Here is a 26106-nt window from a genome sequence, read left to right as displayed (position 1 = left end):
ATTCATTGATCACAGTACTGGCAATAAAATGTTTCTCAATGAAGAGGTGGCTTTTCACAGCAGCGTAGCCTGAAGCTTTGAACACCCCCTGCATGCCAGAAGTTCAACCACCAGAAGAGGATGGGACAGATGCTAAGTGGAGATTTCTCCAGGATTTAGCTCTGCATGATGTTGGGACATCCTTCATTACAGGTTAGTCATTGTCACTAAAGCTGTGGAACAACAAAATTGCTAAACTTCAGCTTTATCTGGTCATATAAATAAAATTCAGGCAGGTGTAGATGTATTTGTGTCATTTTTCACAAGTTTGCCTGTTTGTACTATAAACTTGATTCTTTGGCATACCAGCTCTCCAGGGTGCCAGGAGTGGGTGGAGCAAAAGCGCATATTTGCAAAATAGGGCAGAAGGGCAACAACATTGAGTCTGAATTTTTATACATATTGGTAGTTGCTAGTATAATAGGGACATCTATTTGATGTAGAGGTTATGCATACCAGAGCTCATGGTTTTAAAATTTGTGTTGATTTTTGAATCTTATGTAATTTTGTACCAAATAAAATAGTTTTTTTTTTTTTAATACACTAATTAAATGATTTCATTTAAAGTTTTTCTTTTGCGGCCTGAAAGCCCTTGGGAGCACTCGTTGGTCTTGTCTGCCCTCTGTATTTGACTCCATCTCTTTTACATTTCTGGTTCAGCCTGTAAATGTAGTGACATGTTTTGCATTAAATATAACAAAGAGCAAAAAAAAATCTTTTACTTTTCACACTTATTACATGTTTAGATTTGTGCATGGAGCTAAGCAGTTTTTATTTTTTCACTTAAGTGCCTGGTTATTCAGTGATGACTTTTTTTCTATACAAAGTCATACATTGCTTTTTTTATTGTCTTGACATTTTTTTTTGTTTTCTATGTATTTAAAGTCAAAAATTTGAAAAAAAAGGTTTTCCACTTTTGATCAGTGCTTAAAAAAAAAGCTGTACTCTAAATAGAAAAAAATTATAAGTAAAAGTAAAAAAGTATACATTCTATACTATAATTTGCCTAATTTGAAACACTAGAATCTGGTTCTAAAGCATTGCTTTTTCCCTGAATTTTGCATTTTTTTTCCTTTTTTTTTGTTGTTTTTTTGATGCCACACTGAGGAAATTAAAGTAAATGAATGAAAAGAAAGAAAACATAGTCTTAATGGTTAAAAAAATATATAAATGAATAAACTGAAAAATTATCTTTTGGGATAAGGGGATGAAGGGATTAAATAAGGAGTTAAATATGAATACATTTTATTTAAAGCAAAAATCCTCCCTTGCACTTTGAGTTAAATGCTCCTTTAAGTTTAGGGAACTGGAAATAATGCCTCTCCTTACCTGATCCTCTGTTCTGGAAGGCTCAGCCTAGACTACTAGACTTTTTCCCACAGCCTCTTCTCAGGTCACAGACTTTGATCTACATATGAATAAGGCTCCATGTACACGGGACGTTGTTAAAAGTCCCTTTTGAATGCTGGAATTTTTAGGACGTTTGAAACGTCCGTTCGGTCGCGTTTGTACCTGCGTTTAGCGGGCGTTTGCGTTTAGAAGCGTTACAGACTGGATAATCTAGATCCATATGGTCTGCCAGCCTGGGCAACGAGCATGAGCAGGATATAGTCCAAAACTAGGCCTCGCCACATCAGAGCCCCGATGGATGGGGCCGAGCCTGCGAGTGGACGAGTTTTGCTGGGACGCGATTGACCTGGAATGCCCTTAGTAGCAGCGTACCCCCTGGCTGGCAGCACCCCCAACCTGGGTGGGAGGTGGTCTGTGCGGAGTGGCGCCCAATTGGAACCATGGTATGGTGAGTAATGCTGTCCCCCCAATCCTCTGGCAGTCTCGGGGTGGACGTGGGCCCCCTCCCTGGAAAGGTCAGACCTTTGGGGCTCCCTCGGTTCCCCTGGCCTCTGGCATATTGTGCCTACCCCCTCCCATAGTAGGTCTTACCTCCCCGGAGGGGGGCGGAAAAATTGCAGCTGCAGCGGCTTTTTTCCTCGAGGTTGGCCTTGTCCTGGTGGGGTCCCTTCCTAGGGCCCCCCCTGATGCCTCTTGTCTGGGACCCCTCGGGGGGGTCCGGGAGACCACAAGGCGTGCCGTAGGGGCCACCATTTTGCTGTAGATTCATGCTTTTTCTTTACCCATCGAATTGCATGGGCAGCCATTTTTTGTTAGTTCCCCATAGGAATACATGGGGCGGCCATTTTCTTGTAGTCCACATTGCTGGACAGGTGGATGGCAGGTAACTTAAAAATCTATCTATGACAAGCTGGCCTGTCATTTCCTGTGAAGAAACGTTTTACTTTCATTTTAACATATCGTGCTGGCAGGCTCCTGAGCGGTCTGGTAACGTTTTCTGAGGTCCCCTGTAGGTGTTACTTGCATTGCATTGGCATTGGGTAGACCGCTAATATAGTGGTGGGATCGCGATTTAGCGACTTTTAAAGTGACGCTGCATTTTTTCATATCAGTGTAAAATGGAGTCCCAGGGTACTATTTCACCTACAGACCCCCTAGGAGTGGTTGCGGAACCTTCCGGGTCGCTAGCCCATGTCTGCGATTACGGCAGTCTTTGAAAGCCTTGTGTCTAAGATAGATTTTGTATTTAAAAAACATTGCTAGCCGCAAACGCCCGCTGCCTTCGCCTCCCTCGGTAGTTTCCTCAGACTCTGGGGCAGACTTGGTCACCACAGACGCGCCCCACTCTGAGTAGTCGGTGTCGTCGCATTCTGGCGGTGAAGAGGACCAGTCCTCATCTACCGCTGCACGGAAACGCGCATGCATTGGTGGAAGCACTTATAGTTTCAATGCGGGAAACTTTAAAATCGGCTGATGAATCCACCGCTTCGGGTTCGCAGTTTCTTTTGGCTCCCGCAAAGCCCGAAATTCGGGCAAGGTGTTCCTTTGTCCAGGTCTTTTTGACGATTTTGTCAATGAACAATTAAGGCGCATCAAGCACATGTTAGTGGTGCCGAAGTGCTTTAAACGCCGTTATTCTTTTGCATATGCAGTTTCCACTAAGTGGACCGTGCCACCTAAGGTGGATCACCTGGTTTCCAGGCTGATTAAGTCTACTGTGGTTCCGGTGGAAGAATCCCTGGCCTTCGCGAACCCTGTGGATAGGCGAGTGAAGAGCTATCCCACCATCAGCACGTGCTTGCGGGTTCCATTTTGAAACCAATATTTGTGAATGTCATGGTGTCGCAGACGGTTACTGAATGGGTGAAGTTACTAAGAGGTAACTTGGAAGCGGAGCAGCTCCCCCCAGCGATGCTGGAACTAATGGACCAGATGGCTCAAGCTCTGGTGTTCATGTATGATGCGTCCTTGGATGCGGCTCCCCTAGTAGCCAGAGTATCAGCAGTGGGGATTGCGATTAGACGCATGGTGTGGTTGAAAAGCTGGTTTGCGGACCAGGCTTCCAAAAAGGCTTTGACAGATCTTCCCTATTTGGGGGAGAGGTTGCTTGGATCCTCTCTGGAAAAGTTGATCAAAGGCTTTACGGGGGGGAAGAGTACTCTTCTTCGTCAATCCTCTAAGGGCAAGGTGCCACGTCCTAGATGGGGGTCTTCCTTCTCTGCTCATAAGCGGATTTTTCGTACCTCGAGTCGCAAAAAAAAAAGGGAAGCCGTTCAGGTCTTCTGGGAATTCCAAGAAGCTATGGTCAGGTAAATTAAAGACTGGCCTGTCCGGATCTGCGGACATATCCTTGTCTGCATGAAGGGGTGCCCTCACCCGCTTCTGGGGTGGGGGGACGTCTTTGCTTCTTTCCGGAACCTTGGACTTCCTTGATTCAGGACAGATGAGTTCACGAACTGATCCAATCAGGGTACAAAATCAAATTCCGGTCTCATCCGATGGACAGATTCTTCCCGTCCAAAGTGTGTCCAATTCTGGATCTCAAGGCTCTGAACTGATTTGTGCGTGTACAGAGGTTTCGTATGGAATCCATTTAAACGGTAGTGGTGTCTCTACACCAGGGAGAGGTTTTGGCCTCCGTAGATATCAAGCACACATATCTACACACCCCTATCAACGCTGGTCACCAGCGGTTTCTATGCTTTGCTGTAACAGATGAACATTATCAATTTGTGGCATTACCCTTTGGTCTCGCCTCTGCTCCCAGGGTGTTTACCAAAGTACTGGCCCTGATGTTGGCATTGTTGCGCCAAGGGGGATTGCGGTACTATGGTATCTGGACAATCTTCTATCGAAAGCAGATTCTCATTCATCCCTGATGGGCGACCTGACTATCACTGTCCGCTCCCTGCCGGAGTTCGGGTGGACCATCTGTTTCAAGAAATCTGCCCTGATACCTTCCTGACTCTGTATTCAGCCTTAGCGAGGGTCTTTCTTCCCCCGGACAAGCTGCAAAAGTTGCAGGGGGCGATCCGGTCGTTGACAGCAAACAATCTGTCCTTTCTGCAAACTTGGATGCTGGCCTTGGGTCTGATGGTATCAACCTTTGAGGTGGTTCCATTTGCTCAGTTCCATACCAGACCTTTGCAACGAGAGTTTCTGGTCAAAGGGAACAAGGATCCGAAGTCTTTAGACAATTTGATTCAGTTGAGCCTCCACACTAGAGCTGCGCTGTTATGATGGCTTCACTCTCCAGCACTATGCCAGGGCAAATCCTTCCTCCTGTTGTTTTGGACAGTGGTAACCATGGACGCCAGCCTGTTGGGCTGGGGCGGTTCTGTGTCCAGGGAACCTGGACAGTAGAAGAGTCCAAACTACTGATAAATGTTTTGGAGCTCGGAGCAACAAAGCTTTGTCTGAGCCACTGGGCGACTTGTCTCCAAGATTGTCCGGTTTTTGGATTCAATTGGACAATGCCACGGCTGTGGCTTACATCAATCACCAGGGGGGCACCAAGAGTGTCTTGGCGGCCAGGGAGGTGGCCGAAATTGTGGCTTGGGCGGAACAATTTGTCCCAGCCCCCTCTGCTGTACACATCCCAGGTGCGGAAAACTGGCAAGTGGATTACCTGAGTCGTCTGGTGTTGGATCAAGGGAGTGGTCCCTACACCCGGAGGTGTTTTCATCTCCTGTGTGTCAGGTGAGGGACACCCGAGGTCGACCTTTTTGCTTCTTGCCTCAACAAGAAGGTGCAGAGGTTTGTAGCCAGATCTCGAGATCCTCTGGCCGATGCCACAGACGCACTGGTGGCTCCTAGGGGTCGGTATCGGCTGATCTATGCGTTCCCTCCGCTGAAACTTCTACCAAGGCTTCTGCACAGAATAGAGGTGAAAGGGATTCCAGTCATTCTGATGGCTGGCCTCGCCGGTCTTGGTACGCAGGCCTAGTAAGGTTGGTCACCAATCCTCCTTGGAGTATTCCTCTCAGGGAAGATTTGCTGTCTCAGGGTCCGATCTTCCATCTGCTTTACAGTCGCTGGCCTTAACGGCATGACTGTTGAAAGCAAGGTTTTGAGAGAGAGAGAGGTCTTGCTGACTCTGTGATTCCTACTCTCTTGAAGGCTAGGAAGTCGACTTCCAGGAAGATATATCATTCTACGTGGAAATTGTACATTTCATGGTGCGAGTTGCTGAAGGTGCACCCTCGCTTGTTTTCGGTTGCTAGGTTTTTGGCCTTTCTGCAGGAAGGGGTTGAACAGCGGTCGGCTTTGGGCACTATCAAAGGCCAAGTATCGGCCTTGGCGATACATTTTCAACGCATGTAAGCTACACGTGCCTTGATTCCTACCTTCATTCAGGGAGTGTGCCATATGGCTCCCCTGAGACGGTCCCCACTACCTTCGTGGGATCTAAATCTGGTATTATCTGTTCTTCAAAAACCTCCTTTTGAGAACATTGGGGAGATTTCCCTGCTTTCATTGTCTCAGAAGGTTGCCTTTTTAGTGGCTATCACTTCTGCCCGCAGAGTGTCTGAATTGGTGGCGTTGTCCTGCCATATCTGGTGGTCCACAGACATAAAGTGGTACTCCGACCAAATCAATCTTTTCTCCCGAAAGTCCTTTCTGATTTTCATTTGAATGAAGACATTGTGCTGCCTTCACTCTGTCCCAAGCCCAAGCACCCTAATGAAATTGCCTTGCATCCTTTGGATGTGGTTCGAGCGATCAGAGTTTACCTGTGGGTTACTGAGTCTTTCAGAAAGTCAGATGCTCTTTGTCCTTACTGAGGGTCTTCGTAAGGAATGTGCTGCGTCTGCGTCGACCATTTCCAGGTGGATCAGACAGACAGTTGTTCAGGCTTATTTACTGAAGGGTCAGGTTCCTCCTTTCCCAGTGACAGCGCATTCTACTAGAGCGCTGAGTGCCTCTTGGGCTTTTCGTCATCAGGCGTCAGTGATGCAAGTTTGCAAAGTGGAGACGTGGTCGCCTGTGCATACATTCACAAAATTCTATAAAGTTGATGTGTTGGCATCTTCGGATGCTTCTTTTGGCCTCAAGGTTTTGCAGACTGCGGTTTAAAGAGAATCATTTTTGTTCTCTTTGAGGGGTATGTTTTTACTAGGTGAGCTCCAGTTGTTCCTGGTTGAGCTCCATTTTACCTGGTTGGCTATGTTTAGCCTTTGGGCAGGTACTTTCTTTCTTGCGTTGTCTTCCCACCCCTCATAATAATACTGCTTTGGGACATCCCAATGGTCTAAGAAGATATGGAGCTGCGTCTATCAATGAACGATAGAGAACTGTTTTTTTGTACTTAATGTAAAATCCTTTTCTCTGAAGTTCATCGACAGACGCAGAACCCGCCCCTCAGCTTCTGAGTGTATGGGGTTGTTTTGTCTTCTAAACACTGTTCGCAACCAAACTGACTGCTGTAGCACAGTGTGTGTGGTTATGCCTGTAGGGACAGCCCCCATAGGCGTGGTTCAGCTTTTTCCTGCCTAGTGCATATTCCTGATTGGAGGAGCATAATCCAATGGTCTAAGAAGATATGGAGCTACGTCTGTCGACCTTCAGAGAAAAGGATTTTACAATAAGTACAAAAATACATTTTTTTTAGGTTCCCAGCCGGTGGTCCTGGCTCCTCCCTCTCGAGCCGTGCACAGCTGCATGCTTGCTCTCGAGTCAAGGCAGATGCATCCATAAGACACATGGGCTGCTGTCTCAGCCAATGAGGAGGGAGAGTCACGGGACAGCCGAGGCTATCGTGAATATCGCTGGATCAGAGGTGCTCAGGTAAAGATGGGGGGGGGGGGCACTGCACACGCATGGTTTATGCATGAAGTTAAAAAAAAAAACCTTCAGCCTTAAGAACAATTTGAAGGGCAACTCAAAATTGGCAGACTCTGTGGGTTATAGTTGAATGTGTTTTAACATTTACTTAACTGGTTGCTAGGTGCTAGGACCGAGGCCACCTGCTTCCTAGCAACCAAGGACACAGGTCACACTGAACGACTAGTGGGCGGAGTCTGATGGGGACCTCTCAGAGACTAGGTAACCCATAAAGTCTGTTATGCCTATGATTTAAAGCAGATGACAATGGGTGGATTATATAGCGGCTTTAAAACTCCAATGAATAATACCAGCTCTCTACTTTTTTATTTCAGTGAAGAAGCTTTCTACAAAAACATTGCAGCACATTATTGAAGGCTGTCGACAGGTTCCACAAGGGGAAGCTGTATCCTATGTTACATGTATTTTAAGGTAAATCTGAGAATAAAGGTCTTGAAACAAAAGGAATTTTTTTTTATTGAACTTTTGGTAATTCATTTGTCATCCAGTCATTGGTCACTGAATGGTATTGGTAGTCAAACTGGTAATGTTAACTCAAAAACCTTTGTGTACACAGTGCAATTGTAGCCATTTATGAATCCTTCTAGAATGTTATAAACTTGCTGGAGATGGGGTAATTCAGGGTACATATAGAGGGGTGCATGTTTAATGTGCATTTTGAACTTTTTTATGTGCTGTTATGAATGCTTCATATTATTATTTAATGAAGTATTTATTCATACATATTTGTTTTTTGTAGTAGTTAGCTGCTTCAGTGGCACTTTTACTGTACAGCTGCAGTATTAGTGTTGCTATGTATTTATATGTGGTGCCTAGGCTATTTCCAGCCTTAACACTTAAGATTTTTCTACTTCACATTTTGGTGATCTGCAGTAGGTCTAAACTGTATTACGCAGTCTGTACTGAATGGACAATATTATGTGGTAATCTAGGTTTAGAATAACTGTATTAACCATTCTAAACCATAATATCTGATAATCACTGTGGGGCTTGAGAGAATTTGTTCTGTTTTAGTAGTGTCATATTTAGTGGTGAAACAGTGGTGCTCTGTGAGCCATGTCATGCTTACAGTCTGAAGAACATGCTTCTCAATTAACCTACTTTACTTTCTTCACATGTAGGCAGTTTATTCAAGAATATTTGTGGATGTATGATCATCAGATATTTGGCATCTTGGAGACGATGTCTATTTTAGACCAGTCACTTGTTGTAGACCTAATTCCTACAATTTCTGAAAGTTTGAAGTCATCCGAGCATAAGCGTGGACTAGGAAGAAATGCAGCTTCTAGGTATGTTCTGCTACATAAAACGGACTGAGCGTTGCATATGAATACTCTTCATAACATTTTATGCATGTTCTAAAAGCACTGCCTTACTACATATTGTATTCTTGTCTCCATCCATATAAAATTCCTGTAGTAGCTCTGATGGCATTTCCTGGGGGTTTACTAAAGATCTCCTATGCCTTTGAGAGGATAAATAGAAGCTGTGTAGATGGATTTTCATAGTTTCCCTTGAATTCCTTATGATAATGATATTAAGCCTGTACCTGATGGTGATAGATCTGGTAATGGGAATTGACCTGTACCCAAAGGCCAACAAAAAGCTTTGTTAAAAGTGTTGCAGAGGCAAACCTAACTTGCCCAAATAAGGCAAACCTTACCTGGAGAAAATGGTACTGCTCCCTCCCCACAGCAGCTCATGTAGAGTAAAAAGGCCTAGACTTTTGATCATATTATCTCCTTGTGCAAGGGAGGATGTAAACATGGGTGTGCTTTAAAAACCCTTCTCTATATTGTTTAAAAAAAAAATGTGCAGTTTCTTTTGTTAGTGTGAATCATTTTATTTAGAGATAATGTGATAAAAAGGCTTGTTTTAGTGTGTATTCTTTAAAATGTGAGAGATAATTGTTACATGTGCAGGATAATTGTTACCTGCTTGGAAGAACTGCACAACTGACTTTGCTTCACTTCTTAAAGTGGTAATAAACCCAATATAATAATGTAATATATTGCATCTTACCAGTCATAAGATGTAGTGGCTGCATTTGTTTTCCTATACTTTTTTACCTCTGATTTTAGCTAGTGATCTGGCCAGTCTCACACTTCCAATCTCTTCATGAATGAGCACAGATGGCACTCTAATGGACAGGAGCATCATTGGTCTGTTGGAAGGAGAGTGTTAGATGTAATAGCACATTTTAAATACGCTAACAAATTGAAGCCAAACACCAGCTAACGCTTTATAATCAGTTACAGCAAAGGGTTTTTTCTTTGGGGATAAAGCTTTTACATAAAAGCTGATCATTTTAAGCACCCCTGCCAATGTCAAATGTTCGGTCTCATCTTTGTAACTGATGCATTCTGCTGGAGAGCTTGTTCTTTTGAAAAATAGACTTACGGACAGGATCACAAGATAAAAATAGAAGAAAGCAAGCCTAAAAAGTAAATAAATGCAGCCATCACCTCTAAGAAATGTTAAGCTGGAATTAAATGTTTCCTTGTGTGTTTAAACCACTTTTACAGCCCATTCAGACTGGCGTGATCCGACTTCCAGGGGCGACCTGTGAAGTCGCGGTGCACCGCGACTTGCACAGACTTCATATAATTGAAGTCAATGCAAGTCGCCTCCAGGTCGCCCCAAAGTAGTAAAGGACCCTTTCCTAAGTCGGAGGGACTTGTGTCGCTCCTATTAGAACGGGTCCTGTGCTAATCAATGGCGAGCGACCGACCGCGACTTGTCAGGCGACTTGGTCGTCTGACAAGTCGCGCTAGTGTGAATGGACCCTAAGAGCCTGTTCACATTAGAGCGATCCTACTTGCCGGGGCGACCTCACAAGTCGCGGTGCGCTGCTCGCACCGCGACCTCGGAGCGGCCGGCACGGACTTCATAACATTGAAGTCTATGCAGGTCGCTCCGGGTCGCCCCAAAGAAGCTCCGGACCCTTTTTCTAAGTCGGAGCGACTTGTGTCGCTCCTATTAGAACGGGTCCACAGCTTCTCTATGGCAGGCGACCAGGTCGCCTGACAGGTCGCCCCAGTGTGAACCGCCTCTAAATGTGCTGTTGGCCCAAGTTTGACGTAAATAAAAACAATAGTTTCTCTGGCTTGAAGGCCAACTGGGTTTCTGTAAGTAAAAAATAAATAAAAGAAAATAATAGAGGCATACAGACAAATGTTAAAATCTGCCCAAATCCTGGTAAAAAAAAAAGGCATCATCAGGTTGCCTTCCAAAAAAAAAAGCATGTAAATAATTGTTATATATAGCCATAAAAGATTTCATACAAATCTTGCATTGGGTTTGACCCACCCCTTCCAATATTCCTTAATGATCACTCTAGTGATGGTTTACTTGTATGGACCAATAAGGGGACTCAACAGGTGGGATAAACTTCACCACTACAGGTTATTTATTTTCAGCTGCCTTTATCCACCAGCCCTTTTGACATGGAGCTTTCACTAAATTTGCTTTACGCCTTTTTTTTCGACATATGCTCAGTTTGAATTGTATAGCTTTGTGACAGGATTACTTTAAAGGTACATTACCAGTTTGTTAGATTTTGTTATAAAAAAATAACAAAGGGACTTGAAATCTTTGCCTTTTCAAGACAAATGCAGCATCTGGTTTCTTCCAGTGGTGTTTTATACCCAGAACATTGGTATTAGGTGAACCATGTTAAAGGGGCAAACAGAATACCAGTTTTCTGATTCTTCCCATCAGGAAAGATTGTATGAACCGATACCTAGGCATTTGATCACATGACTGGTACTAGAAACACTGTCTGTGCTGGTGGGTTGGCTTTTGTTTTGAATGTCCAATTTTTTATTTTAATGTCCACAAAATTTGCAATGTATCCTGAATTTAGGCACCCCTATACATTGCTACATTTTATCTGTAAAGTCACTGATGGCAAGAAGATGAAGGCATCAATGAAAGAAGGGAATGAAAAATGGCAATGTGTTATTTGCTATAGTACTGCCAAGTGTTGATGGCATCAGAAGGAGCTCATATGCTACCATTTTGATACCACCACTAAAATGAGGGACAGTTGACCTGGCTTCAAGAAGCCAAAACCTATATAGGTTTCGATGTACTGTATGTACTTGTATTCCAAGCCAGTGATTTCCAACCATAAGCCTGCTGGCCCACAGCCATATCAGTGAAAAGTGCCTCATATGTAGATTGCTGTTAGATCATTTAAGCTTCATATAAGATGAAAGGGGAGTCAGTCCATCCTCTGCTGTTCTCAGATGTTTTTTTTTTTTTTTTTTAAATATCTGTTTTTTCTTCTGTCTAAAAGTAAATGCATTGTTTGTTTACAGGGAGGCTTACAAAAGATTGCTGTCTCACTTGGGTGAACTTGGACAAAATGAGCTCCAGGCACTAGAAAAGGAAAGACTTTCGTCCTGAACCAATATCAAAACTATTGCCTAAAACACAACTGTCATGTTTAATGGAAGCTAAATTCTGTAGACTTTTATCAGTCTACTTAGGGATGGAGTTAACTTGGGCCTGTGAAATTTTAAAGAAAACAAGTATTTATGTTGGACTTACAGCAATACTAAAACCATGTTTGTTGGCCTTGCTTAAATGTGCAATATGGACTTTACTTTGTCTTTGTAGAGCTCTTGAGTAAAATATGTAGTCATCCTTCCCTATGAAAATATTTTTTAAATGAATTTGTGATGTTCAAATGTTTTTGTGTCAATTTGTTTTGTTGTAACAAGCTGTATAATATGCACCTTAGCCTCAAAATAATGATTTTTTTAATTCGAAGTATAAAATATTTTGTTCTCTTTACAAGTGTTGCTTTGTTAATCTGCCACAATCAGTTCTACAATATATTTTAATGCTTGTCATGTATGTATATATGTATATATATATATATATATATATATATATATATATACATACAGTGGGTACGGAAAGTATTCAGACCCCCTTAAATTTTTCACTCTTTGTTATATTGCAGCCATTTGCTAAAATCATTTAGGTTCATTCTTCTTCCTCATGAATGTACACATAGCACCCCATACTGACAGAAAAACACAGAATTGTTGACATTGTTGCAGATTTATTAAAAAAGAAAAACTGAAATATCACATGGTCCTAAGTATTCAGACCCTTTGCTCAGTATTTAGTAGAAGCCCCCTTTTGATCTAATACAGCCAGGAGTCTTTTTGGGAAATATGCAACAAGTCTTTCACACCTGGATTTGGGGATCTTCTGCCATTCCTCCTTGCAGATCCTCTCCAGTTCTGTCAGGTTGGATGGTAAACGTTGGTGGACAGCCATTTTTAGGTCTCTCCAGAGATGCTCAATTGGGTTTAAGTCAGGGCTCCGGCTGGGCCATTCAAGAACAGTCACGGAGTTGTTGTGAAGCCACTCCTTCGTTATTTTAGCTGTGTGCTTAGGGTCATTGTCTTGTTGGAAGGTAAACCTTCGGCCCAGTCTGAGGTCCAGAGCACTCTGGAGAAGGTTTTTGTCCAGGATATCCCTGTACTTGGCCGCTTTCATCTTTCCCTCGATTGCAACCAGTCGTCCTGTCCCTGCAGCTGAAAAACACCCCCACAGCATGATGCTGCCACCACCATGCTTCACTGTTGGTACTGTATTGGACAGGTGATGAGCAGTGCCTGGTTTTCTCCACACATACCGCTTAGAATTAAGGCCAAAAAGTTCTATTTTGGTCTCATCAGACCAGAGAATCTTATTTCTCACCATCTTGGGGTCCTTCAGGTGTTTTTTAGCAAACTCCATGCGGGCTTTCATGTGTCTTACACTGAGGAGAGGCTTCCGTCGGGCCACTCTGCCATAACGCCCCGACTGGTGGAGGGCTGCAGTGATGGTTGACTTTCTACAACTTTCTCCCATCTCCTGACTGCATCTCTGGAGCTCAGCCACAGTGATATTTGGGTTCTTCTTTACCTCTCTCACCAAGGCTCTTCTCCCCCGATAGCTGTTTGGCCGGACGGCCAGCTCTAGGAAGGGTTCTGGTCGTCCCAAACGTCTTCCATTTGAGGATTATGGAGGCCACTGTGCTCTTAGGAACCTTAAGTGCAGCATAAATCTTTTTGTAACCTTGGCCAGATCTGTGCCTTGCCACAATTCTGTCTCTGAGCTCTTCAGGCAGTTCCTTTGACCTCATGATTCTCATTTGCTCTGACATGTATTGTGATCTGGAAGGTCTTATATAGACAGGTGTGTGGCTTTCCTAATCAAGTCCAATCAGTATAATCAAACACAGCTGGACTCAAATGAAGGTGTAGAACCATCTCAAGGATGATCAGAAGAAATGGAAAGCACCTGAGTTAAATATACGAGTGTCACAGCAAAGGGTCTGAATACTTAGGACCATGTGATATTTCAGTTTTTCTTTTTTAATAAATCTGCAACAATGTCAACAATTCTGTGTTTTTCTGTCAGTATGGGGTGCTATGTGTACATTCATGAGGAAGAAGAATGAACTTAAATTAAAGTCTAGCTACGTGGTTGGACTGGGAGCCCCTCACTCCGCTGTTGGTCCGATAACCTAGCTATGAAGAAAACAAGATGCTTGACTCAGTAATGAGCACTTTCCCAAGACAAGTGGCAGCAAGAGGAATGCAGGCAGAACGAGGCAGGAAAAAATGTGTACATATATCACTGTGCACTACACATACACCTTCTAATCCCAAAGAAGCCTACCAGTGGTTTTATATCATCAAAGGCATATCTTACCCACTCCTCCCTGGATTACTGGGTGTCCCTTATGTTTGTCATTAGTGTCATCAGGGTAGGCCTGGTAATAACTCGCACCTCTAGTTTTTTGGCTTCGCAGCCACACAGCACTCTGGCATGTGTAAAAAAAATTAATTATTGGGCCTGGGCAAAGAATCTTAAAAATGCCAGCTGTCGCAAAGTACTTATCACCGTTTAAATGGAAAGCTTGTCTAAGTATTGGTCTGTTTTAAATAATTAACCTGGTTTACAAGACCAATATCCGATTCAGTCTTTCAGAAAAACAAGCGATATTGTTCCAGAGGAAGGCACCTTTATAAGGGAGATGTCACATGATAGGGGACCTTTTTTAAACCTGGCTATTGGTGGCTTCGTGATTTGAAATTACACCCATGAGAAAATGGAACTTTAGTGGCTTGTCAGGATCCATGCTTTTTTTGGGTTGAAGAACTACAACCCCAATTCCAAAAAAAAAAAGTTTGGATGCTCTACATTAAAACAAAGCAGTGATTTACAAGTCTTTTAAACCCAAATTTTATTTACAGTAGAAAATATCAAAAGTTTAACGTGAGGAAATGTACTTTTTTTTTTTTTTTTTTTTTTTTTTTAATTGATGGCAGCAAAACGTCTCCAAAAAGTTGACGGGGAACAAAAAGTGGTACTAACCAGGGAAAGTTGGAAGAACATTTTGCAACTAATTTGGTTAATTGGCTATAGGTCAGTAACATGACTGGCTTTAAAAAGCATCTTAGAGAGTCAGTGTCTCAGAAGTAAAGATTGGCAGAGGTTCACCAGACTGTTTTAAAAGCTCTGTCTAAAAGCTGCCAAACTATTTCAGAATAATTTGCAATAAAACTGAAAAGACTTTAAATATATATCATATTCTTTAGTACATAATATTAAACAATTCTGAGAATCTGGAGAAATATCTGTGCGTAAGGGACAAGGCCGAAATGCAATATTGGATGCCGGTGATCGTTGAGCCCTCATGCGGCACTGCATTAGAAACCAGTATGATTCTGTGATAGACATCACTGCATGGGCTCAGGAATACTTCCACAAATGTCTGTGAACAAAGTTTGCTGTGCTATCCAAAAATGCAAGCTCTATCATGCAAAGGAGAAGCCATATCTGAACATGATCCAGAAACACCACTGTCTTCTCTGGGCCAAAGCTGTTTTAAAATGGTCTGTTGCAAAGTGTAAAACTGTTCTGTAATAGGACAAGTATAATTTTCTTTTTTTTTTTTTTTGTCAACCATGGGCGCCTCTTTTTGTGGACTAAAGAGGAGAGGGACCTTTCTGGTTATCAGTGCTCAGTTCAAAAGCCTGCATCTCTGATGGTATGGGGGTGCATGGAATGGACAGCTTTCACATCTGGAAAGGCACCGTCAATGCTGACAGATTTACTCATGCACATTAGCATTTTTGTTAAGCTCCTAGAAGCTAATTGGTGTTATCCTATGTGTCTATGTACACTACTTTAGGCTTTTAGCATTTTTTGAGCTTCAGCATCTAGGAGCAGAAAATTGTTTTTGTAGAGTTTTTTTTTTTTTTTTTTGGAGCGTTTTTCCAGCGAGGAAAAAAAAAAACACGAAATGCTCCTAATTGCTTTTGAATGCTACTAACCGCTTTTTTTTCTCCATGTACTGAAAAAACACTAATAAAATGCTAACACCAATATACACATAAATTGCAGTATATCACCAGAACATGCGCTGATCCGATGAACAGTCCCCAGTTCAATGTGGTGTGCTACTTTCAGTGCGTGGTCGTTACAGCTCCTCCTTAGATCCACTGGGTGGCGGACTCAATCAAAGAAACACAGCTGCAGAAAGGAGACAAACCGCGCACAGCCGACCTTGCATGATAACGTTTATTCAAAACACATAACGCATACCAAATCAGTTCCACTCACATGTCCAATAAAAATGACAGGCACTTCAGCAAGGACCTTCTCCCTCTCGGATGGCCTACGGTATGCCCTGCAACCGACGATCCGCCCAGGACACCGCCACTGCTGGTCTGTCTATCTCCGGTCTCCCTTCCAGGTACCTGCGTGTGGGTCCACAGTGCGCCTGCGCACAGACCCGCCGGCTACCCCCGACTGCGCGCGTCTGCCACAGTCTCGGCCGAGGCATTTTATATATATATATATATATATATATATATATAAAACCTTATAAAAATGTAATAAAAATATTTGTGTATATGATGATTGTACTCAAGACCATAGCAACAAGCCACAGAAGAAAAAAAAAAAAAAGGTAATACCTCAACAACACATGAGGATAAATAAATCAGATGATCGTACTGACCTCTATTTCCTCGTTCAGCCCCCCAGAGGACATGGAACCGAGCGAGAAAATCCAAAAGCTCTCTTGCCTACATAATCTTGAAAACCTTTCACCCTCCAGAAGGGACATGGGCATGGCCTCAATACCAAACCGTTGATGACGTCCCTCCCGGCCAACATTGGGGACTCTTTTTGTATTGGATATTCTACAGAAGTATAAGTGGGAACCTGGGTATCTGTGGCTATCTCTGGATGTAAGCTCATTATGTACATCTATCCCCCATGAGGGTGGACTAAGGGCTGTGGAACATTTTTTGTCAGAAACTGACTACATGCATCCTTTCCAGTCAGAGTTCATTTGCGCATGTATTAAATTTGCATTGGAGAGGAACTATTTTGAATTTCAGTGTGTGTATTACAGGCAAATATCAGGCACCGCCATGGGTGCACATTTTGCACCCTGTTATGCAAATCTATTTATGGGTTTCTGGGAGAAATTCCATATATGGACCCAGAACCCCTTTGTCCAACACCTAGTATACTACGGGCAATACGTGCTCATCATCTGGGATGGCACTCTTGAAATGGTTGAAAAATTTGTTGCATACTGTAATGCCAACCCCTTTTGGTATCAAGTTCCCACATGTGGTAGACACAAATTCCCTGGTGTTTCTGGATTTAGAGTTGCCAAGATGGGGCTCTAACATTGAAGACCCACTTCAAGGAGACGGCTGGTAATTCTTACCTGCATCGTGAGAGTTGCCATCTTCCAAAGTGGAAGGATAACATTCCATACAGCCAATTCTGCCGACTGCGTAGGAACTGCATGGGCACTGTGGAGTACCTTTCTCGGGCGAATATTCTAGAGAAAAAATTTGTAGAGAAAGGGTACTCCAAAGAACATATACATAGAGCAAGGGATCCGTACCTGGAAGGGTGTGGTCTAATGGAACCTAAGGTGCGGGATGGGGCCGCTCGTGCTATATTATTTAGCACAAAGTTCAATGATCAGCACTGAGCCATAAAGAGGGCTATTCAGAAACCCTGGCCTATCTTGGGGCAAGACGGCTCTTAGCCGAGTACTACCATAAAAGCCTAAAATCCTCTTCAGGCATGTTAATAGTGTAAAGAGCATAGTAGCACCTAGCAAAATCAAGACCCGAAAACAAACACAAAAAGTAAAAAATATTCCCATGGTTCTAAACTTGATAGGGTCTTATAGGTGTAAACAGAGCAGATGCATGGCCTGTTCCTTTATGGAGCATGGGAAACATAGTTTAACTTTGAAGGATGGTCGATCGTTCAAAATCCAGCAATTTATCTGCTGCAATACCAAGTTCGTAGTATATGGCCTTAAGTGCCCATGTGGTATGCTCTATGTAGGGAGGACCGTCCGGGCCCTGCGTACTAGGTGCGGAGAACATTGCCTCCTTAAAGAGCAGAAAAAAGACAAACACAGGGTGCCTAGGCACTTCTGCAAGGTGCATGGAGGTTGCACACAAGGCCTGGAACTGTTTGGTATTGAGGCCATGCCCATGTCCCTTCTGGAGGGTGAAAGGTTTTCCAGATTATGTAGGCAGGAGACCTGTTGGATTTTCTCGCTCTGTTCCATGTCCCCAGGGGGGCTGAACGAGGAAATAGAGGTCAGTACGATCATCTGATTTATTCATCCTCATGTGTTAAGGTATCACCTTTTTTTTTTTTTTCTTCTTCTGTGGTTTTTCTATGGTCTTGAGTACAACCATCATATACACAAATATTTTTATTTAATTTTTATAAGGTTTTTTATATATATAATATATATTGTTTTATGAAAGTGTCTATTAGCTCCACATGGAATTGTATTAGGCAATGTATGTATATTGGGTTGCTTGCAAGTCCCTTGTTTTCCCCCCCTCCCATATGGGATGGATCATCTCCTGGTCTGGCCCGTTGAGATAAATGATATTGGTGGGGTCATGTATAAAAAGAGGCTGGGGAGGAGCAGGGGTGGGACCTGAAGAAGGAGGCTTTGCCTCCGAAACATGTAGTCTTGGCAACCTTTCAGCAGCACAGGTGATCCTTCTCACTCACCCTTGTCTGGTATCCAGTGTAGCCTCGGCCGAGACTGTGGCGCACGCGCACAGTCGGGAGTAGCCGGCGGGTCTGTGCGCAGGCGCACTGTGGACCAGCACGCAGGTACCTGGACCGACCGGAGATAGTCGGACCGGCAGTGGCAGTGTCCTGGGCGGATCGTCGGTTGCAGGGCATACCGTAGGCCATCCGAGAGGGGGAGAAGGTCCTTGCTGAAATGCCTGTCATTTTTATTGGACATGTGAGTGGAACTGACTTGGTATGTGTTTTGAATAAACGTTATCACGCAAGGTCGGATGTGCGCTGTTTGTCTCCTTTCTGCAGCTGTGTTTAATAAAATGCTAATGCTTCTAAAAGCTACTAGAAGTTGGCTGTTTTTTGTAGCTTTTTTTTACGCTTATGAAACACGTTAGTATGCATGGAGCCGTGGAGCAGCATATGTGTCCATCCAGGGGACATCTTTTACAGGAAAGGACTTGCATATTTCAGCAGGACAACAATGCTAAACCACATACTGCATCTTAGACAACAGCATAGCTTCATAGTAGCAGAGCCTGGATGCTTAACTGACCTGCCTGCTGTCCAAGCCTTTCACTAATTAAAAATATTTGACACATCTTGAAATTAAAAATACAACAAAGACCCAAGACTGTTGAGCATTTAGAATGCTATATTACGCAAGCATGGGACAACATTCCTCTCCCAAAACACTAGCAACTGGTCTCCTCAGTTCCTAGATGTTTCGAGTGTTAGAATAGAGGATGCAACACCGTAGTATCAAAATTACCTTATGTTTTTTTTTTCATCAAATGGTATATTTCCTAAGTTTAACCACTTGCCGACCGCCGCACTGTTATATACGGCGGCGGTCAGCCCCTCCTGGGCAAAGTGACGTACCGGTACGTCACTCGCCCACGAGCCTCTAGGGGGCGAACTCCCGCCCCCGCTCGTTCCCTGACATCCCTGAGCGAGCCGCCGGCCACTCGCGATTTCCCGCTGGAGAGGGAGAAAGGCAGACGGCTGATGTAAACACAGCCATCTGTCATTCTCCCTGATATAACTGCAGAGACTATACGATCCTGCTATGTAGGATCATAGGTCTCTGTGGTTACATCACAAGCCACGCCCCCCCCCACAGAATCACGCCCCTAGGGATACATTTAACCCACTTATCACCAATAAAGTTAGCCTCTTCCCTGCCAGTATCATTTTTACAGTAACAGTGCATATGTATAGCACTGATTACTGTAGTAATGTCACTGGTACCCCCAAAAGTGTCAAAAATGTCAGTCAGGGGTTCGATCTGTCCGCCGCAATGTCGCAGTCCCGCAAAAAAATCGCAGATCACCGCCATTACTAGTTAAAAAAAAAACAATAGAAATTACATAAATCTTTCCCGTAAATAGTAAACGCACTAACTTTTGCGCAAACCAATCCAAGAACCCTTTTCTCTATCGCTCATTGACAGACGTAGTCCTCGGTGATACAGCACCTTCGGGTTATGTTGCCTCCACAGGAGCAGGACTAGACAGGAAATTAAAATGCTCTGGCCACACCCTAGGGGCAGTCCCAGAGGGTATATCCTCTCTCTCTCTGCCTCAGCAAATCAGTTATTTTCTGTCTAGTTAGGAGTAAGGACCTAGATACCTTGCTGGGATCTTCGGTCCTGGCAAGATTTTTTTCTTAAAAAGATTTTTTAGACAGCTTTTTTCTCCAGTGTTCCTGTGAGATCGTCAAGCAAGAAAGCTGAACTGGGCGACGGGCTGGATGTTGAGATCCGGTGGTCACCCCAGTTCAGCCTACGAGCGCGTGCAGGCCATAGCTCCGCGCTGGGTCGGCCGCGACAAAGTCCCATTAAGGGACTGACCCCGCGAGTTAAACGTCTCGCTGAAACGCCAAAGACCATGAGTCACGGCGTCCGTATTGGTCGACAGCCCTCCCGCCCCGATGGAGAGGGGTACTGTCAGGAGTTGGTGCCCGCCTGGTTCCGGTATGGTGAGTAGCATGTTCCCCCTTTTCCCCCTGACGGGTCTTGTGGTGAACGCGGGCCCCTCTCTGTATGGTAAGATAGAGTCCCCCTCTATCCTATAATATGGCACAGATCCCCCTACTTTGAGTGTGATTTTATGTGCAAAAAGCCAGGAGGCTTGGTTTGGGAGCTAACAATCTAATTGTATACATGTTTAAAAGATTGTAATCAGTGGCAGTCTGGGAATCTTACTGTGATAAGAATAAGGTACCTACCAGTCAGAAGCCACGGACATGTAGACTGCCTTCCTAGTCAAATCTCCAGCTATAGCAGGCCTTCCGAACGGCCATGAGGTCCGCCAGGGCCGGTACCGCCAACCACGCCAAAAATCCCCATGCAGAGATAGTGTTGTGTGCCCTGCAGCACACCGCTATTCGGTACACGCCATTTTTTTTGCTGGATTGCACGAGCCGCCATTTTGGCGTAGCCTCGTGTCTCCAGCATGGGGGCGGCCATGTTTGAGGTGATCCAAACACCTCGTGGAGCTAGGGGAGGCGCCGGAAGGCGTGCAGAGGGGCGGAGCCGCCTCCTTTCTTCCTGGGCAGCCAGCCAAAATACTTCCTGTTTGTCAAGACAGCGCTGTAACCTGTTGCAGTTAAACTCTGAGCATCAAGTGGTGAGCCTGGGGGTCTATCTCTCTCTCTCTCTCGATCGATAGGGATCCCTAGCAGGTAACACTAAGGGGCTTTTGTGGCGCTGGGGGTCTGTGAAAAAAAAAAAAAGTTTTTTTTATTTTTGAATTATATTATCCGGGAAGTTACTGGAATAATCATGGACCCTGCCACACAAATTCCCCCACCTGTTTCCCTCGAGGGGGCCACGGGACCCGCCGGTGCACAGAGTGTAGAGGCATTTACAGCAATTTTGGAGTCTATGGTGGCTCGGGTGGAGGCGGCCTGTCAGGGACAAGGGTCAAGGAAGCGACCCCCGCCTACCCCTATATTATCTGACACCTCTGACTCAGATTCAGAGATGGTCACTGCAGTTGCAGGTCCCTCTGCAAGGGCTGTTACCTCAGGTAAAGCTCCCTCAGACAGTGAGGAGGACGTTTCTTCTCCCGCTATAATTCAGGAAGAAGCATTGGTGGACGCACTAGTTGTGGCAGTGCAGGAAACCTTAAAACTTGAGGTTTTACCGGCAGAAGCAACTGATACAGAGATTCCTTTTGGTACTAACAAGCCCATCAAAACGGTGAAGGTTTTTCCTGTACCCAAGTGTTTTGGTAATAAGATTAAAGGAGAATGGGAGCATTCTAAACGTACCTTTACTATTTCCAAGCGTATTGCTAGACGCTATCCGTTTGAGGAATCCATCATTAAGAAATGGACGGTACCACCAGTGGTGGATCCACCTATTTCCAGGCTGAATAAAGCCACGGTTATCCCAGTGGAGGACACTTCGTCCTTTAAGGATCCGGTGGATCGAAAGATGGAAGCAGAGTCCCGCACCATCTTCTCTCTGATAGGGTCAGCATTTAGACCAGTAATTGTTATTGGTCTAGTTTCCCAGACACTTACGGAATGGGCGAGATTGGTACGCCAAGACCTTAGGGGAAAAGATATTCCCCAGGAAACATCTGATTTGATGGAACAGATTATACAAGGGCTACAGTTTATCTGTGACGCAGCCTTGGACACTACTCCCCTATTAGGGCATGCATCTATGTCAGCGGTAATCCTCAGACGTGTGCTGTGGTTAAAATGCTGGTCAGCTGACCTAGGTTCCAAAAAGACCTTGACGAATCTCCCCTTTCAGGGGAATCGTCTATTTGGGGCCACCCTAGATGAAATCATTAAGGATGCCACTGGGGGCAAGAGCACTTTTTTGCCACAGGCTGCTAAAGCTAAGGGACCTCTCAACAAGCGAGGACCTTTCTTTACCGCCCATAAAGGGTTCGCACGCCCGGCTGGAACTAGCGGGAAAGGCAAGACTCCTCCAGGAGGGTTCAAGAAAGGCTGGTCGGACAAACAGAGGACCAACTCAGCCAAACCCGAAGCAAAGGAGTACACAGCCTGAAGGTGCGCCCCCACCCGGTTTGAGGGTGGGGGGACGTTTTCACCGGTATTCAGGACATTAGATCGAGCATCAACTACTACTACCGGTGCGATTCTTCCCTTCCAACATTTAAGTACTACATGGAGCGGTAGTCACCGTTCCCTGAATAGATCTTTTCCTTTACCTTTTCCTAAGATTAGTCTCAATTCCCCACAGGAATCGGATCTGGTTGACCAGACAGGCCAAGAAGCCTCTAGCCGGGTGACTTCGGTCCCTGAGGTTCAACCAGAAAAGATCACCCTTCCTGATAGCAATCAGGTATCTGATAAATGTGTGGGAACAGAAAACGACCAGACTTTCTCGGATGGTCGGGGCCAGATAGCTCTAGGGACGCCTGGTTCAGATCCAGTCAGCACCAGTGGTCCTAGAAATTCTAGGCTGGCCTCGTCAAGCCGGCCTGGCCGACTTGGACAGGCTAGTCGCAGACGTTACGTGGGAACTTCGTCTCAGGGAGTGTCTGTGGTCTCAAGGACCAATTTACCATCGTGCTTTACAGTCGCTGGTTTTAATGGCCTGGCCATTGAGACCCAAGTACTGAAGGACAGAGGTTTGTCAGCTTCAGTCATTCCTACCCTTATTAAAGCAAGGAAAGCGACTTCCAGCAAGGTCTATTATCACACATGGAAGACTTATATTGCGTGGTGCGAATCTTTAGGATTTCCTCCACGTACCTATTCGGTGACTCGAATATTGGCTTTTTTGCAACAAGGGGTTGAGCAGAAGCTAGCCTTGAGCACCATCAAGGGTCAAGTTTCAGCATTAGCAATCTTCTTTCAGAAACCTTTAGCTACCAAGTCCTTGGTGCGGAATTTCATCCAGGGGGTGCGGCACCTGGCTCCACCAGTCCGCGCGCCCTTACCGCCCTGGGATCTTAATTTAGTTTTGTCGGTTCTACAGAAACCTCCCTTTGAAAACATCAGGGAGATTCCCTTGTTTACTTTATCCCAGAAGGTGGCCTTCTTGGTGGCTATCACTTCTGCTCGCAGGGTGTCAGAACTGGCTGCATTATCATGCCAGTCCCCATACCTAGTGATTCATAGGGATAAGGTAGTACTTCATCCTAAGCCATCCTTTCTTCCTAAGGTGGTTTCAGATTTTCATCTGAATGAAGATATTGTACTACCTTCCTTGTGTCCTCAGCCCAAGCATCATCGGGAACATGCGTTGCATTCCTTGGATGTGGTTCGGGCAATCAGAGTATACCTGAAAGCTACGGAATCATTCCATAAGACGGATTCACTTTTTGTGATCACGGATGGCCCCAGAAAGGGTTTGCCTGCATCTGCCGCGACCATTGCCAAATGGATTAGACAGACGGTGGTACAGGCTTATTCTATTAAGGGTCAGAGTCCTCCGTTCCCTGTTAGGGCGCACTCCACTCGAGCGCTCAGTACTTCCTGGGCCTTTCGCCATCAGGCGTCAGTGGTCCAGGTATGTAAGGCGGCCACCTGGTCGTCGGTACATACCTTTACAAAATTCTATAAAATTGATGTGACGGCATCGGCGGATGCCTCATTTGGCCGCAAGGTTTTGCAGGCCGCAATTTGAGGAGACCGGTGGTCTACCTCGAGAGTTTTTTCTGTTTGAAAAATGTCTTTTTTGTTGAGTCTCATCATTAAGGATGAGCATTGTAAACTTCTAGTTGGCACCGGTTGGGCCTTCTAGATTGGGATTTGATTTCCATTTTCCCACCCCTCATTTGTGATACTGCTCTGGGACGTCCCGAAGGTGCTGTATCACAGAGGACTACGTCTGTCAATGAGCGATAGAGAAAAATTGATTTTTGTAAAATCTTACCGTAAAATCCTTTTCTCTTAGCTCATTGACAGACGTAGTCCCCGCCCCTCTGTTTTGGAGTTGGGTTGGGTTAAAATTTCTAAAGACTGCTTTTTGACATAACTGATTTGCTGAGGCAGAGAGAGAGAGGATATACCCTCTGGGACTGCCCCTAGGGTGTGGCCAGAGCATTTTAATTTCCTGTCTAGTCCTGCTCCTGTGGAGGCAACATAACCCGAAGGTGCTGTATCACCGAGGACTACGTCTGTCAATGAGCTAAGAGAAAAGGATTTTACGGTAAGATTTTACAAAAATCCATTTTTCTCTTACGTCCTCTGACAGTCGCCGCTAGATGGTATTAGCCTTCACTAATGGGTAATGGCGCACTGCAGGAGCCAGCTAGGCAGATAATTATCAGGTTAATACAAAAACTTTCTCTTATGTCCTCTGACAGTCGCCACCCACTCATACAGTCTTCACCAATGGGTATTGACCTTTTATCCACAGGAGCAAGCTAGGCATAAGACTTGTTAAAAACAAAGTAATTTACATAGACAGACCTGTCTAGGGGGCTGTCCCACTGGTCCAATACCCCCCTGCTATCAGCATTCCCAACTCAGTTTGTCTACTGCCTAGTTAGGAGTAAGATAGGTTTCCCTGTGCTGGGGCTACATGTCTCAGCCTTTCTTCTGTTTTATTACTTTTATTTTCTGCAAAAGTGTTTTCTTTGCACTACTAGCTTTTTATTTGTTATGCGCTTAGTCGGTTCTCCGGAAGACTACAGCGTTTGCGGAGCTGGGAATCGAACTGGTCATCCTGACATTTCAGGACAGAGGATCTTAAGGAATCCCAGCCTGCCATAGAGCGTTTAGCAGGCTATGTGTGCGCCCTGGCCTCACAAACAACCTGCCCCTGTCCTCAGGGGCACACGCCTGCGAGGTGGCTACCTCGCTAGGATGCCTCAACATGCGGTTCTGACCATGAGACGCGTCCTCTTCTTGGCTGCCGGCCCCCCCGCGCCGTCAGGGGTGGGGGGTTCCCGCGTTCTGGAGGCTCCCATGCCCTGTGAAGTGGTAAGTATTGCTGTATGTATGGGGCCTCTGTCTGGGGATTACATTCTGTGTGTCTGTCTCCCCTCATGTCTGTGTCCGGGGCTCGCATCCCTCCCGGTGCCTGCGGGGGCTTCTGAGCATGTTATGCTGTGTGGGGGTCTGTGCGAGTCCCTAACCCTGTCCGCACTATTAGTGTATTTGGGGGTGCAGTCATAGTGCGGCGGCCCGCTGCGGTGTAAAAAACATCTTTTTGGTGTGGGCAGCTGCTTGGCCTCACTGTGGGCACTGCTGCAGCTTCCTTCTGTAGTGTTTTTTGGCGCCTTCGGGCGCCATATTGTGTGTGGCAAGGTGCTTCCTTTTACACATGTTCGACGGTCATTTTCCCGGAGCCTCCCATTCTTCTGCATTGGCGACCATTTTTCCTTAGGCCGAATCTTGTTAGTCCTCTAGTGGTGTGACATCACTTCCTTTTCTACATAAAGAGAGATCATGGAGCAGCGTGGTAACACTCCTGGGGGTCTTTTTTTTGCTGTTTCTGGGGATATTCCTCTGCTTTCGTGTCTTTCCTCTCTCAGTGGGACACTTTTTTACTTGCAGTACATTGCGGTGGGTGCCGCGATTGCGTCTTAAAGGGCCAGCGTCCTTGTACTTGTCATGGAGTCCCAGGACAGCAAATTTCCCCCAGCCTTGGTTAATGAATCAGGTACTCCTGATTCTTCTCCTTCTTTAGCTGCTGCACTGGTTACTTTAGCGTCCAAGGTGGACTTGTTGATGTCAGAACGGGCTTCTAGAAAGTGCATTAGGCCTTCGCCTTCCTCTGATTCTGAATCTGATATGGTTGCCTTGGACAGAACCCCCCCTAAGGGGTCTCAG

General features: G+C 45.0%; 1 protein-coding gene across 1 annotated transcript in view; it reads left to right on the top strand.

Annotated features, from left to right (window-relative positions):
* The window catches only part of MMS22L (MMS22 like, DNA repair protein), a 239496-nt gene extending 227661 nt beyond the window's left edge, over nt 1-11835 (top strand). Inside the window, exons 22-24 of the mRNA XM_082251696.1 lie at nt 7548-7644; nt 8355-8522; nt 11556-11835. Of these exons, the coding sequence (XP_082107822.1) occupies nt 7548-7644; nt 8355-8522; nt 11556-11643 (353 nt within the window). The 3' untranslated portion in view covers nt 11644-11835. The remainder of the gene's footprint in view (nt 1-7547; nt 7645-8354; nt 8523-11555) is intronic.
* Nucleotides 11836-26106: the final 14271 nt, after the last annotated feature.

This window comes from Pelophylax lessonae, assembly GCF_965119305.1.
Source record: "Pelophylax lessonae genome assembly, chromosome: 3".
NCBI lineage: Eukaryota > Metazoa > Chordata > Amphibia > Anura > Ranidae > Pelophylax > Pelophylax lessonae.
This window is presented reverse-complemented; position numbering and strand designations above follow the sequence as displayed.